General features: G+C 42.8%; 1 protein-coding gene across 2 annotated transcripts in view; it reads left to right on the plus strand.

Moving 5' to 3' along the window:
* Positions 1-12,852, plus strand: part of ETV6 (ETS variant transcription factor 6) — a 195,813-nt gene that overhangs the window by 81,177 nt on the left and 101,784 nt on the right. The window contains exon 2 of one of the 2 annotated variants that reach the window (XM_063134379.1): positions 2,656-2,785. In XM_063134379.1, the coding sequence (XP_062990449.1) occupies positions 2,656-2,785 (130 nt within the window). The remainder of the gene's footprint in view (positions 1-2,655; positions 2,786-12,852) is intronic. The other variant, XM_063134380.1, reaches the window with a different exon arrangement.

Below are 12,852 nucleotides of genomic sequence, written 5' to 3' on the forward strand. Positions count from 1 at the left end.
CCCACTACACCTGCTCCAGCCAAGAATATCCCTACTAAAACCAAGCCAAACAACCAACAAACAAAAACAGTACATGCTAAGGCCTTCTTGCCAGATGCCACCAATGTGGAGGTTGGCTCCCTCCCTGGCTGGCTGAGTTGATTCAGCCATGAGTGGAATAATACTGGCTTTGGTGTAGCAGTGGTGAGGAGTAGATAGTGCTTTTATATTGTATTTTATATTATGGTTTTATACTGTTGTTTTATACTTTGAATGGTTTTAATTTGAGGTACTGGTTCCTCTCTATTCGGCCCTGCTTAGGCCTCATCTAGAGTATTGCGTCCAGTTCTGGGCTCCACAATTCAAGAAGGACGCAGACAAGCTGGAGCGTGTTCAGAGGAGGGCAACCAGGATGATCAGGGGTCTGGAAACAAAGCCATATGAGGAGAGACTGAAAGAACTGGGCATGTTTAGCCTGCAGAGATGGAGACTAAGGGGAGACATGAGAGCACTCTTCAAATACTTAACAGGTTGTCACACAGAGGAGGGCCAGGATCTCTTCTCGATCTTCCTAGAGTGCAGGACACAGAATAACGGGCTCAAGTTAAAGGAAGCCAGATTCCAGCTGGACATCAGGAAAAACTTCCTGACTGTTAGAGCAGTACGACAATGGAACCAGTTACCTAGAGAGGCTGTGGGCTCTCCCACACTAGAGGCCTTCAAGAGGCAGCTGGACAACCATCTGTCAGGGATGCTTTAGGGTGGATTCCTGCATTGAGCAGGGGGTTGGACTCGATGGCCTTGTAGGCCCCTTCCAACTCTGCTATTCTATGATTCTATGAATTTTTTGAACCGCCCAGAGAGCTTCAGCTATTGGGCAGTATAGAAAATAAATAAATAAATAAATAAATAAAGCCCAGATGGATCAGGCCTCACTTCTCCTTAGCTGACCCAGCTGCCAAATTATCAAATGTAATAAATAATAATAATAATAATATTTATTACATGTATATGCCACCCCATAGCCAAAGCAAAAGTTAAAAACAGTGAGCATTAAAAACAAATATACAGAATTTAAAACCATAAAATGCATAAAATACAAACAAAACAGACAATATCCATTTAAAACAACTATTCTGGGGTCAGTTAAAAAAAAACTCAGCATATGCTGTTAAATGCCTGGGAGAAGAGAAAAGTCTTGACCTGGCACCGAGAAGATAACAATGTTGGCACCAGGCGAGCCTTATTGGGGAGATCATATCATAATTGAGGGGCCACCACAATATGTAATAAATAAAATAAATACATGGGTTAAAATCTGGGGTTTATTTGAGGGAGACAAAGGTCATAGCTAGACCTAAGGTTTATCCCTGGATCGTCCAGGGGTCAGACCTGTTCATCTAGTTGACACACAGGGGATCCAGTGCTCAGGCAGGGGTGAACCCTGGATGATCCCAGGATAAACCTTAGGTCTAGCTGTGGTCAAAGTTGCTCTTTATCGGACACTGTGATTAGGGGCCTGACTTTGGCCCTGCCCTTTGCTCGGCCAGAAGCAGTAGCCTCAATGAGAGGGTAATGAGGAGAAGTAGGGAAATGGGCCTTGGATAAGGACTGAAGTCCCCTCCCATACCATCAAATATTATGGGCTGAAGCTTGCCTATGAGACAGCTGTCCTACCAAGAAGCAGAGAAAGCCAGGGTGGGGATAGAAATTTCAGGCTGCGAACAGAGGTAATACATACCTAGCAGACCGCTGCCCTCCCCTATATATATACAACTGACCTTTAAGATCTTTAGAAGAAGCCTTGCTGATTGTTCTGTGACCAACAGAAAGTTGCCATGTAATATCTTGAAGGTGGGCCTTCCCAGTGGTGGCACCAGTAGTGCAGAACTTCCTCCGCCGTGCAGTTCAAGAGGCAGAAAATGTGGTGTGTTTCAAACGTTTCCTGAAAACGCAATTGTTCACCCGGGCTTTCTGTGTCTTGTAATGAACTGCAGTTAATCCTACGCTGCTCCATCTTACTGTTCTTTGTACTGCTTTTTATTGTTAATGCAGTTGAAGTTGTTTCAATGCTGTATTTAAATAGTGATTTTTAATATTTATATGTAAACTGCTTGGAGATTTTATTATATTAAGTGGTGTAGAAGTATTATTTTTATTTATTTATTTATTACATTTATTTATTACCTTATTAAATAAATGAATAAATGAATATTCCTCAACGTTAAATTTAAATAAATGTGCATATTGTGAAATTATCACTATAGGTGCCTTTTTTGATATTGAAAGAAGGATCATAGCCGGTACAATATAATGGCTGTGTATGGGACATGTAGTGTTCCCTGTTCAAGTGTCATTTTAGCCACAGTCTCCCTTAGGCAACTAATGGCTCTGCCCGAAGGAGCTCCATAGTGTATGGTCTGCATAATGCTTCCGTTGTTTAGTCAAACCTAAACCAGCAGAGCTAAAACTAGTTTAAGGTTAGTCCACTAAGGCAGCAATCCTATACACAGAGTTTATGGATTGTGTTATTCCAGAGGAAGACTCGAATGTTGTTATCTGACTGTGGTTCTCTGTCATGGAATTCTCTTCAGATAGTTCTTGTTTTAGTTGCTTTCTCACCTTTCATCTTAAAGTTCACATTGTCTTTCCCCCTTTTTTTCTTTTCCATCACAGCAGGAAAGGATTTCATACACCCCTCCAGTGAGCCCGATACCAAATTACACTTCCTCATCGCCACTACATGTCCCAGTGCCTCGAGCAGTCAGGATGGAGGAAGATGCCATCAGACTCCCAGCCCACCTACGTGAGTGTTCCCATAATGGTATTTTGAGTACATTGGTGTTGGAAGGAAGAATTAGGATGAATCCTATACTATGTAGGCAGTGCCTCTCTTTTTGTTGTTGTTTGATCCCCCACAAATGCCATGGGAATTGTTTTCTCTTCACTGTACGGATTGGCTCTTTTTTGTCATGTGATAGAGATCTCTTAAGGGTAAAGAATTACCCATAATCCTCCAAGTGAAGCTGATCTTCGCTGGCAGATGCACACTGGATTTTATATCTCCAGCAGGTTCGTTTCACTGGTTGGTCACAAAATGTTTCCTGAACTGGTCATATGGTGCTATCTCCTGTATTTTCTTCACCACCACTGATGGTTCACTTGTACTACAATGAGCTTTGGAGATTATTGTGTTCAGGTAGAGCATACACTTACCGTGAATGGCCCCAGTTTTTCATTGTCCCAGTTTTATTCCTATTTTGCTTTTTAGGGATGTCTCTAAAATGGTTAATATAATCTCCTAGCATTGCTATTATTCAGGACCTTCCCAGGGCCTTTAGAAGCTGGATTTCGGTAGGTGGGGGTGGGGGAGGAGCTGCATATTGACTCTGGGTGCCTATGCATTAAATGCATGAACACTAAGTCATGATATGCTGCACTACCTGCCTTTTGATATGCTGCAACTGGTGAGGTTCATATTGAGCTGTTGGCAATATATTATAAGACAATTTTATGTAGCTTCATTTTATTTTTAACCAAACGAACAAACACCCTTCTATGTGTTAAAATCACTGTAGGGCAAACTATTGCAGAGTAAATGAAAGCGGCATCCAGGAAGTAGATAGAGACTCCAGCACGGTCTAGGCTGTGTTTCCTAATGTGAGAACATTGCTCTTACAAGTACAAGTGTCATCTGTGGAGGGTTGCAGCAGTGAAAGTTAGCCCTTAACGAACTTCGTTAATGTGACTCCTTAGTACAGTGTTTTTCATTTCCTGGGTTATTTCATTTTTAGATTTACTCTTGTTCCCTTCCCTGCCCTTCTTAAAATTATTTTAACCTAAGCTCATTATCTCTAATGATGCCCTAGTCTCCCCCAAACCATCACCACCACCGCCGTCCCAGCCGCATCAGTCCAATCGGGAAAAGCTGCCAAAGCTTGAGCTTCTTTGTGCTATTGTACAAGATGGCCTTACCATATATCATTAAGTGTGATGTGTGTAATACCCTGGGGCAAAGGCTGCTTGGAAATGCCCCAAAAGCATACGAGGGCACTTTGTAGTGTTTGCCAGAAACAGGTAAGCAAAAAAACCTTTCCCTTAGAAGCACAGGATGTAGTGCCAAATCACAGGCGAGTGTGTTTGAATCATCGGTTTTTGAAGGGAGAGAAAGGATGGAGTAGAATCCATTTTTGCTCTCTATTCCCAGGCTCTTAAGTAGTAAATGTTGTAACTTATAATTGGAGTCCTTTCCTTCGTTCTTGTATACTGTAACAACACACTGAAAATCATTTACTTCTTAGTGGTATTACTTAGCTATTCTTTTATATGTTGGGTGTTTGTTTTCTTGACACAGTTGATGATGTGATCTAATCTTTTCCAGTAAAGGGATGTCCAAAGTGAGAGTAAGGAGGCCTGTAGGTTTCAAATTGGAGATCAATAAGAATATTTTTTCAGAGGAAAGCAGAGGAGAGTCTGTAGGTGCAAGAATTGCCTAGGATGGTAGCAGCAGTGGTTTAGCCAGGACTGTTTTGGGCCTCTCTGGGTTTTAAAGCAGGAATGGGCAACTTGTAGCTTCCAGATGTTTTAGCCTACAAGTTGCCCATCTGTGATTTAACACTTTCCTAGATCAAACACAGAATAATAGAATCAGGGGTTGAGGTCTATCACGGCTCCAGCGTTGCATCAAGTGCTTAGGGATGTGCATCTCCCCTTCATGTCTTGTGTTTACTGCAGGGTGCACATAAAGTGTGAAGTGCCCAGCATTCTATGCGCAGGTATAGCCCTTGTAGGGTTGTGAAGAGGCTCTGGTGGGAGGAAGGACAGAGCTCAGTGGGGTTGTCACAGCCAGGGATCATGCTCCTGAAAAGGTTGTGGTCCAGAGAATCCGGTCAGTGGACTTACTCTAGTCTAAATATGGGGATAGACTAGAACGCATTGGTGCTTAGGACATGGTCTCAGGATTGGCATCCTGGACAACTGCTGAAGATCCAGTCCCTTAGAGGGCCCACCAGCAGCCAGCCATGAAGAATGATCTGGCAGCAATAACATGGCATTCTGGATTCCTGTATTGAGCAGGGGGTTGGATTCGTTGGCTTTGTAGGCCCCTTCCAACTCTACTATTCTATGATTCTATGGGCCCAATCCCTGCTGGTCCTGGGTCCAGTCCCCTTCAGTAGCTGAGCGAGTAGAGTTTGCAATGGCTCCTTCTTGCCAGTGTCATTCACATATTCTGGATGGTTGGGGAGAGGGACGACAAGGAAGACGGGTGGCACCTGCAAGGGCATGTTGCTGAGATGCCTCTCTCCCAAACCTGGAACTGGCCCTGCCTGCCTGGTTTTGATGAAGTGTGTCAGAAAGATGGCTGTCTGGCTGCAGCCTTTAGATGATGGGCTTCAGTGCTTTATAACAATAGCCGAGCGATAAAGCAGGCAGACTTGGCCAGTCAGATTACTCTTTCATCAAACCAGTTCAATGTACCCTCGCAGCAGAAGGTAACAGACTGTTCTATTGCCTCTGCTGATAGGAGCAAGCCAGCAACTACTTTTAACTCTCCGTCCATGAATATCGTTGTTAAGTCTTTAACCATACTCACTTATATCCTTTATGACAGCTCTGTAAACGAATCAGCCAAAGTTACTAGTCCACAGCCTGTCTGCCCACATGCTATCTGTGATAGCCGTTTGTGGCACATTGAAAGCTTGAATAGAAAAACAACAAATTCTCAAGCATTTTACAAAAAAAATCCATTGCTTGCCTGATGGAAATTCCTATATATAACAAGAGACATGTTGCATTACTGTTTACAGGCCTGGAGTAATTGAATTAGTCAGATAGCTAGAATAAAAATAAATTGGACATAGTTTGCCAGTTCAATACTCTGGGGATGCTGACCAGCTTCACATGTTATTTGTTTTAGGTGTACACCTGAGATTTTTTTGAAGCATATGCCTAACATGTAGCGTATGAATGAGACAGAACTGTGGTTGGGAAGATGTATATCATACAGATGTGTATTGCACATTTGTCAGGGAGCAAGGATTGGATGAAGCTCCCTGTTGAGTGTAGATGTAATGGCAAATCTGGCGTTTGCAGGATAATGTGTACAGCAGTTCTGTATGGCTAGGTACTAGTTTCCCTTGCTGTCCTGCTTCAACTGCACTTGCCAAACCCATGGGAAAAGTAAGTGTCAGATTCTGGGGCAAGTGGAAAGTAGTTAGGAAGAAAGTCTTGTTTCTATCCAACCCACCTACTTCCAAGTTTCCTGTACGTGGGGGAAGGGGACGCATGGCTCTGAAAAGAGCTGATGTGCAGCCCAAAGTCAAAGACCCACTTTCTGTTAATGTAATGACTGGCTTATTTGTAATAAGCAAGCGATTTCTGTCCTATCGGCTTTTAATTTCCCCCTGTATAAAAGGGAGAAAATGTGTCACTAAAGTTTATGTATGCCAATTAACAATAAGGTGCAAAGGATTGGGAAGAAAAGCATCCGTTATATGAGATATATTCTGTGCAAATGATCTACTGTCGTGGTCCTCAGAATTCATTATAATCAGCCTATGTTGACAAGAATCAGGTGAAGGATCAGAAACAGGGGGAAACTGTGCTCTAGTCCCATAGATAAAATTTTGCAATACTGACGGTGGTAAAGGGAAATCATTGTCAATTCAAAACAGCAAAAATATAAATACCAGAGCTTCCACTGTCTTTCTGGAATTCAAAACCTTTTAAATCCAGCAGAGCTCGGGTGCTTCCAGTTGAGGTATCTACTGTGCAATCGCTCTGCCTCATTTACAAAATTATATGGAGGGTCGGATTTTTGTGCTTTTTATACAGTATTTTGTAATGGTGTTTTTTGACTGTTGGTTGTTTTATTATGGTTTTAATTTTTGTGAACTGCCCAGAGAGCTTCGCTATTGGGCGGTATAAAAATGTAATAAATGAATAAATATAAATAAATAAATAAATTGTCATCTTCCATTGGTAACCCTCCTGGGTTTTCCCACTGCTCTTTCTGTCATTCCACTAAACAAATAAATAAACAAAAAACAGTGAGGACGAAAAGATGAAATAGCTGCACGATGCCTTTTGATTGGTGATACGACGTCCATCTGGGAGAATCCTGAGACATTTTTTGTTTACTGCCTGCATATTTCTTTTTATACCTATGTTAGTAAAGGGGCTAGGGAATTGCTTTAAAAGCCAAGACTGAAAACTCAGGGAAGGACCTTAGAATATTTTTGAGTGGGGCTAGCCCCTGCAGGGCCCCTTGCCCTGAACTGTTCTAGTCTCACTAAGGGAATCAGACAGATCCATTTCCCAAAAAGTATCTCCCCCATCCCTATTCTTAGTGCTAAAGATAAGCATTGAGAACTGCATATCTATTAATTATCCCCATTCCTTCACTTAGTATTTTGGGCTTGTTATTCCTTCTGGTGACAGCAGCAGGAAGAAGGGTAGAAAGAGCAATTTTCATAAGGTAAACGGGATGTTTTAATTCCTACCTACACCAGCTTAGGAAATTCTCTTCTCCAGATGCTAGTCTGGGGCTGGGACTTAGCTTATCCCCCCGCCCCATCCCACACAGATCCTAAGGCTCTAACAAAACTAATAAAAGTAAGGACTGCAGAGTTGTGCTGCAGTTGTTTGTATGGGGCGAATGAGGGTGCTACTTGAAAGATCCCTTTTAGAAGACTAGCAGTTTTGAACCAGTTAAGGGAAGTTACAAACCCTATTCGTGCATTATCCATTCGCAAGGGTATTGTGTGGATAAAGGGGATTTAGGCCATGGCGTTTGCTACATGTTTGTTCCAAACGTCTGCAAAATGGCAAGATCAGGTGAATGTGTATAACTGTTCCACACTGTGTAATCAGGTTTCCTCTTTGCATGGAGTGCCTCCATGCATCGTCTTGAACGTGAGGCTGTTCCAGCAGGGTGTGCAGTGTTGGCCCCCTTCCTGTTTGTGTATAAAGTGGGACATCAAAAGGAGAGTGTGGGGGAAGTGAGCAGATGTCCACCCACCCACCCACTGCCACTTTACCTCCTGTAAAGTGCCTCTTCAGGCACTTTTCTCCCAGTCCAGCTCACTCCTGTTGTCTAAACCTGGCTAGCAGAAAAGGTTCCTGATGCGATTGATTGATTGCCTTTATATTCTGCCTTTTTTCTCCAAGGAACTCAAGGCGGCATACATAATCCTCTCCATTTCTATCCTCCCAACAACAACCCTGTGAGGTAGGTTGGGCTGAGAGTCTGTGACTGGCCCAATGTCACCCAGTGGGTTTCCATGGCTGAGCAGGGACTAGAACCTGGATCTCCCAACTCCCAGTCCAACACTCTGGCCACTACACTGAATAAGGACAAGTTCAGATCATCTTACCCCCAGAATCGTTATGATGTAAAAAAATGAAATGAAATTGGACACTCTACTCTCGGACATACACATTAGATATGAGCAGGATAGACAGAGGAATTAAAAAATCTTGTCTTCCTGTCCCTCCCATACCTACTTTGGTCCAGAGAAGAGGAAGAAGGAGCTTTACAATTCTAACAGAGGAGTTGACCTCTTTGCACATGAATCGGAGACAGTCTCAGCCTGCACCTCAAAATTGGCTGCTGTTTCAGGCTTTTTGTCTAACTGGCATAAATTTTGTTGGATTTATGTTCTACAATCTCTTTTGAACGTATAGTTTTGGATTATATTGCTGGATTGTGTGATTATATTCTACACGATATGTGGATAAATACCCATATTTTAAATAACTTTCTGGAGAGCAATAATTTGCAGTCTTAAAAAATATGAGAATCTACCAATTACTACATTCTTATAATTTCTGTCTAATGTACTAAGTAAACACTGCAGGGCTTGAGCCACAGGGCCAGTTGTCCCCTATATGCTAGGGTGACCCTATGAAAAGGAGGACAGGGCTCCTGTATCTTTAACAGTTGCATAGAAAAGGGAATTTCAGCAGGTGCCATTTGTATATATGGAGAACCTGGTGAATTTCCAGCTTCATCACAACAGTTAAAGGTGCAGGAGCTATACTAGAGTGACCAGATTTAAAAGAGGGCAGGGCACCTGCACCTTTAACTGTTGTGATGAAGAGGGAATTTCACCAGGTTCTCCATATATACAAATGCAGAAATTCCCTTTTCAGTACAACTGTTAAAGATACAAGAGCCCTGTCCTTCTTTTCATATGGTCACCCTACTATATTCTGAAACAAACCCTAGCCCGCATATCAAAATAAAGGATTACATATAAATAAATAAACCACGGATATGGAATATGCACAGGCACATTGCTCACCATTGCATTTGTGAAGAAAAGAAGCAGAAATGTATTTACTCAATTTTTGATTAAAAAGTAGCAGAGCCATCAGAAGAGGCCAGATGAAGCTGTTTGGGGAGATTAATGTCGGACTTTAGGCCTCTAATTGGCCATTTCCATCCCCCAGTATCTGCAGAATTCAAGTACACAAGAGGGAGACAAAAAGCCCTTCATCTTAAAACCTACAAAAATATTGTATTTAAAAGGGAAATACTAGAATAAAAGCCACTTCACATATTTCAGAGAAATAAAACAAGACATACATATCAGACAAAGGAGGAGTGGGGAGGAAGTTACCTGAATGGGACATTAAAAAAAGACCTGAGATATAATTTTTATTCCCACAAATATCTACTGTTAAACTGCTGTTGATTTAGTTTTTCATACAATGTTCTTAAACTCTGTTGTACAATTAAATATGATGTTGACCATGTCCTAGTAGCAATCCAGCCAAAAGTCCCATTGATTTCAAAATGAGAGAACTTGGAACAGTTTTGACCTTTACTTTTTTCTTTCTTTCTTTCTTTTTTTTTAAGATATTTCTCTGTGTTGGTAATGCATGCTCCTCTTTGAGAACTACAACCTGGTATAAAACTCTGCTCCCTCCTCACTCTCCCCTTCTGTTTTTAAAGCCAACAGCAACAAAAACACCACTATATTTTTCAAGGGAAATTTCCCTTTTTGGGTTTCTGTGTGTCTGGAAAGAATTTCCAAGGAAGGCAGACACCAGTTCCCAGCTACATGCTTCCTGATAAGGAAGCAGCTCCAGTAAAGACAGCTATTAATAGCTGCAATTTTTCAGTTTTAAAAATGAAGAGAGAGAGATCTATTTATTTAGTTTGCCTAAAGAGATGGTTGTTTTGGATCAGAAACACAGGTTTGCTGCCCACCCTAGTTGTCCTTGTAATTCCATTTTCTCTGTTCTTTATCCTGCCAGGTTGAATAAAATGAGTAACATAAAATCTGGTGTTCAGTATGTGTGTCTTTAGTAGTGCAGGTTTTTGTGTAAGTCCAGTATAGTGCCAGATATTAGTAAAACGTTTTAGCTCTGTCAGTTCTCCCTTTTCATGTGTGCCTCAGCTGCTCAGGAGGCAGAACTATACATGATAGTGGCAGGCTGGAGTCTTCAAACGTAGGTCATTCCCAAACACTAGTGAAGTAGGTTGTGGGTGCCCTGCCCCCTCTGGAGGACAGCTCTTTGGAGGATGACCTAGAGCCCCCCCCCCCAACCAAACATCATGGAGGTGCTGCATATGTTAAGGGACCTTGAGGTGGATCAGGACCCTCTGGGGAGATGGCCATCGACCCTTCACCTCATGACATAATTAGACCCTCCCTCAGACTCGGAGGCAGATGCTGAGCAGCCTCTTAGCCCCAGGAAGCAGAGGCATAGGAAGATTTAGGCTTGGCTGCCTGCCAAATGCAGAAGTGCTCACCCAAGGAATAAGGATTCTCCATGGGTAAAAAAAAGATACTCATTAGCAAGACTCTTCTCATGAGTAGACCGCTCCTCAGGTAACCGTGGCATCCTGCAGCTGTGCTCTGGATGGGGCTCTCAAGACTCACTGAATGCTAGAATGCCATAGGATTCTTTCTTCCTCCATATAAGTCTCCACATTGCCTACATTTATTTCTTAATGAGTAGCTAATGATCCTACCAATTTCTCTTAAGGATTTTCACTATAGTCCATAGGAGGCACACACCTAATGCAAGACAGCTGGTGAAAAACAGAAGTAATGGTAGTAGCCCTCCTTTTTTGAAACCTTGGTAGTCACGATTCTAAGGTCCTGACCCTGAAAGGAGCCCTGTACTGAGAATTTCATATTGTGGCTTTCCCCATCACAAAATGTTAATGAAGGGAGTAAGTCCCAACTGGTGCAATTTTCCTGTCCTTGGCCCTTGTCAATGTAAAGGAGCCCCTTCGAGTCTGAATCTGCTAACCCTGCCTGGTAAGGGCTTCTTGAGTCAGAGGAGTCAAGTCCACCACTTCTTCTCGTAGTCCCTCTGGCATGATCACAATGCATTCCTTTGTGTGTTTTGTGATGTCGTGCAATTATTTGGAGAGTTATTAAAAAATGGGGTCACATATCAGATATGCACAACTATATCAACATAGGGGCTTATCATAGGGTGACCATATGAAAAGGAGGACAGGGCTCCTGTATCTTTAACAGTTGCATGGGAAAGGGAATTTCAGCAGGTTCCATTTATACGCATGCCGCACCTGGTGAAATCCCCTTTTCATCACAACAGTTAAAGCTGCCCTCTTTTGTATCTGGTTGCTCTAGTATAGCGCCTGCCGCTTTAAACTGTTGTGATGAAGAGGGAATTTCACCAGGTTCTGCATGCAGACAAATGACAACAGTTGTAATTCCCTTTTCTATGCAACCGTTAAAGGCACAGGAGCCCTGTCCTCCTTTCTATATGGTCACCCTAGCTTATCAGATATGGAGATTTTGTGACCCACTAAGCAATATGCAGCCCATTAATTGTGTATGGTGGTCCACCATGGAATTGATTTTTCTCCCTGTTTGGGACTGCAACATCAAGGGGGTTACTGAGTATATAGCAGGCTGCCATATATGTCTGGTGGGCAGTGTTTGGTTTGATGTATCAGAAGTTGTGCATCTATGACCTACATCATAGATAACCCAGTAATGATGTGGGCCCACTTTGGCTTCAGGTTAAAGTTCTTAGGAAAATCTGTTTTCGATGTTATCTGCTGATTGGATCCCTGGCCTTTGTTGAATCCTCTTCCTCTTTACCTCCCCATATGTGATTTTCATACTTGCTTTCAGGGAGTCCTTTCCATATTGTCAGGCCCTATGGCTTTAAAGCCAGAATCTGATTCAGACTTGGAGCAGGTTGATTGGGAACCCAGTTCAGTTGTGGGAAGCTTGGGCCCTGGGAGCATAGCTCTGCCTAGTTTGCCATCTGGTTACAGGCCAAAGGAGGAGAATACTGTCATAGAATCATAGAATAGCAGAGTTGGAAGGGGCCTACAAGGCCATCGAGTCCAACCCCCTGCTCAATGCAGGAATCCACCCTAAAGCATCCCTGACAGATGGTTGTCCAGCTGCCTCTTGAAGGCCTCTAGTGTGGGAGAGCCCACAACCTCCCTAGGTAACTGATTCCATTGTCATACTGCTCTAACAGTCAGGAAGTTTTTCCTGATGAACAGCTGGAATCTGGCTTCCTTTCACTTGAGCCCGTTATTCCGTGTCCTGCACTCTGGGAGGATCGAGAAGAGATCCTGGCCCTCCTCTGTGTGACAACCTTTTAAGTATTTGAAGAGTGCTCTCATGTCTCCCCTCCATCTTCTCTTCTCCAGGCTAAACATGCCCAGTTGTTTCAGTCTCTCTTCATAGGACTTTGTTTCTCTCTCTATCACCTACAGCTGCAAAGAGGCCTCTGATTTATAGCCTGGGAATGTGAGAACTATGTAGGAGGAAGACTTTGCAGGGGAGGGGGCTCAGGAGTGTCACCTAGTTTATGACACCAACTGAGAAGTGCTGATCAAAGATGCCCCATCAGATGTAGTGACTG

This window comes from Elgaria multicarinata, chromosome 9, assembly GCF_023053635.1.
Source record: "Elgaria multicarinata webbii isolate HBS135686 ecotype San Diego chromosome 9, rElgMul1.1.pri, whole genome shotgun sequence".
Lineage (NCBI taxonomy): Eukaryota > Metazoa > Chordata > Lepidosauria > Squamata > Anguidae > Elgaria > Elgaria multicarinata.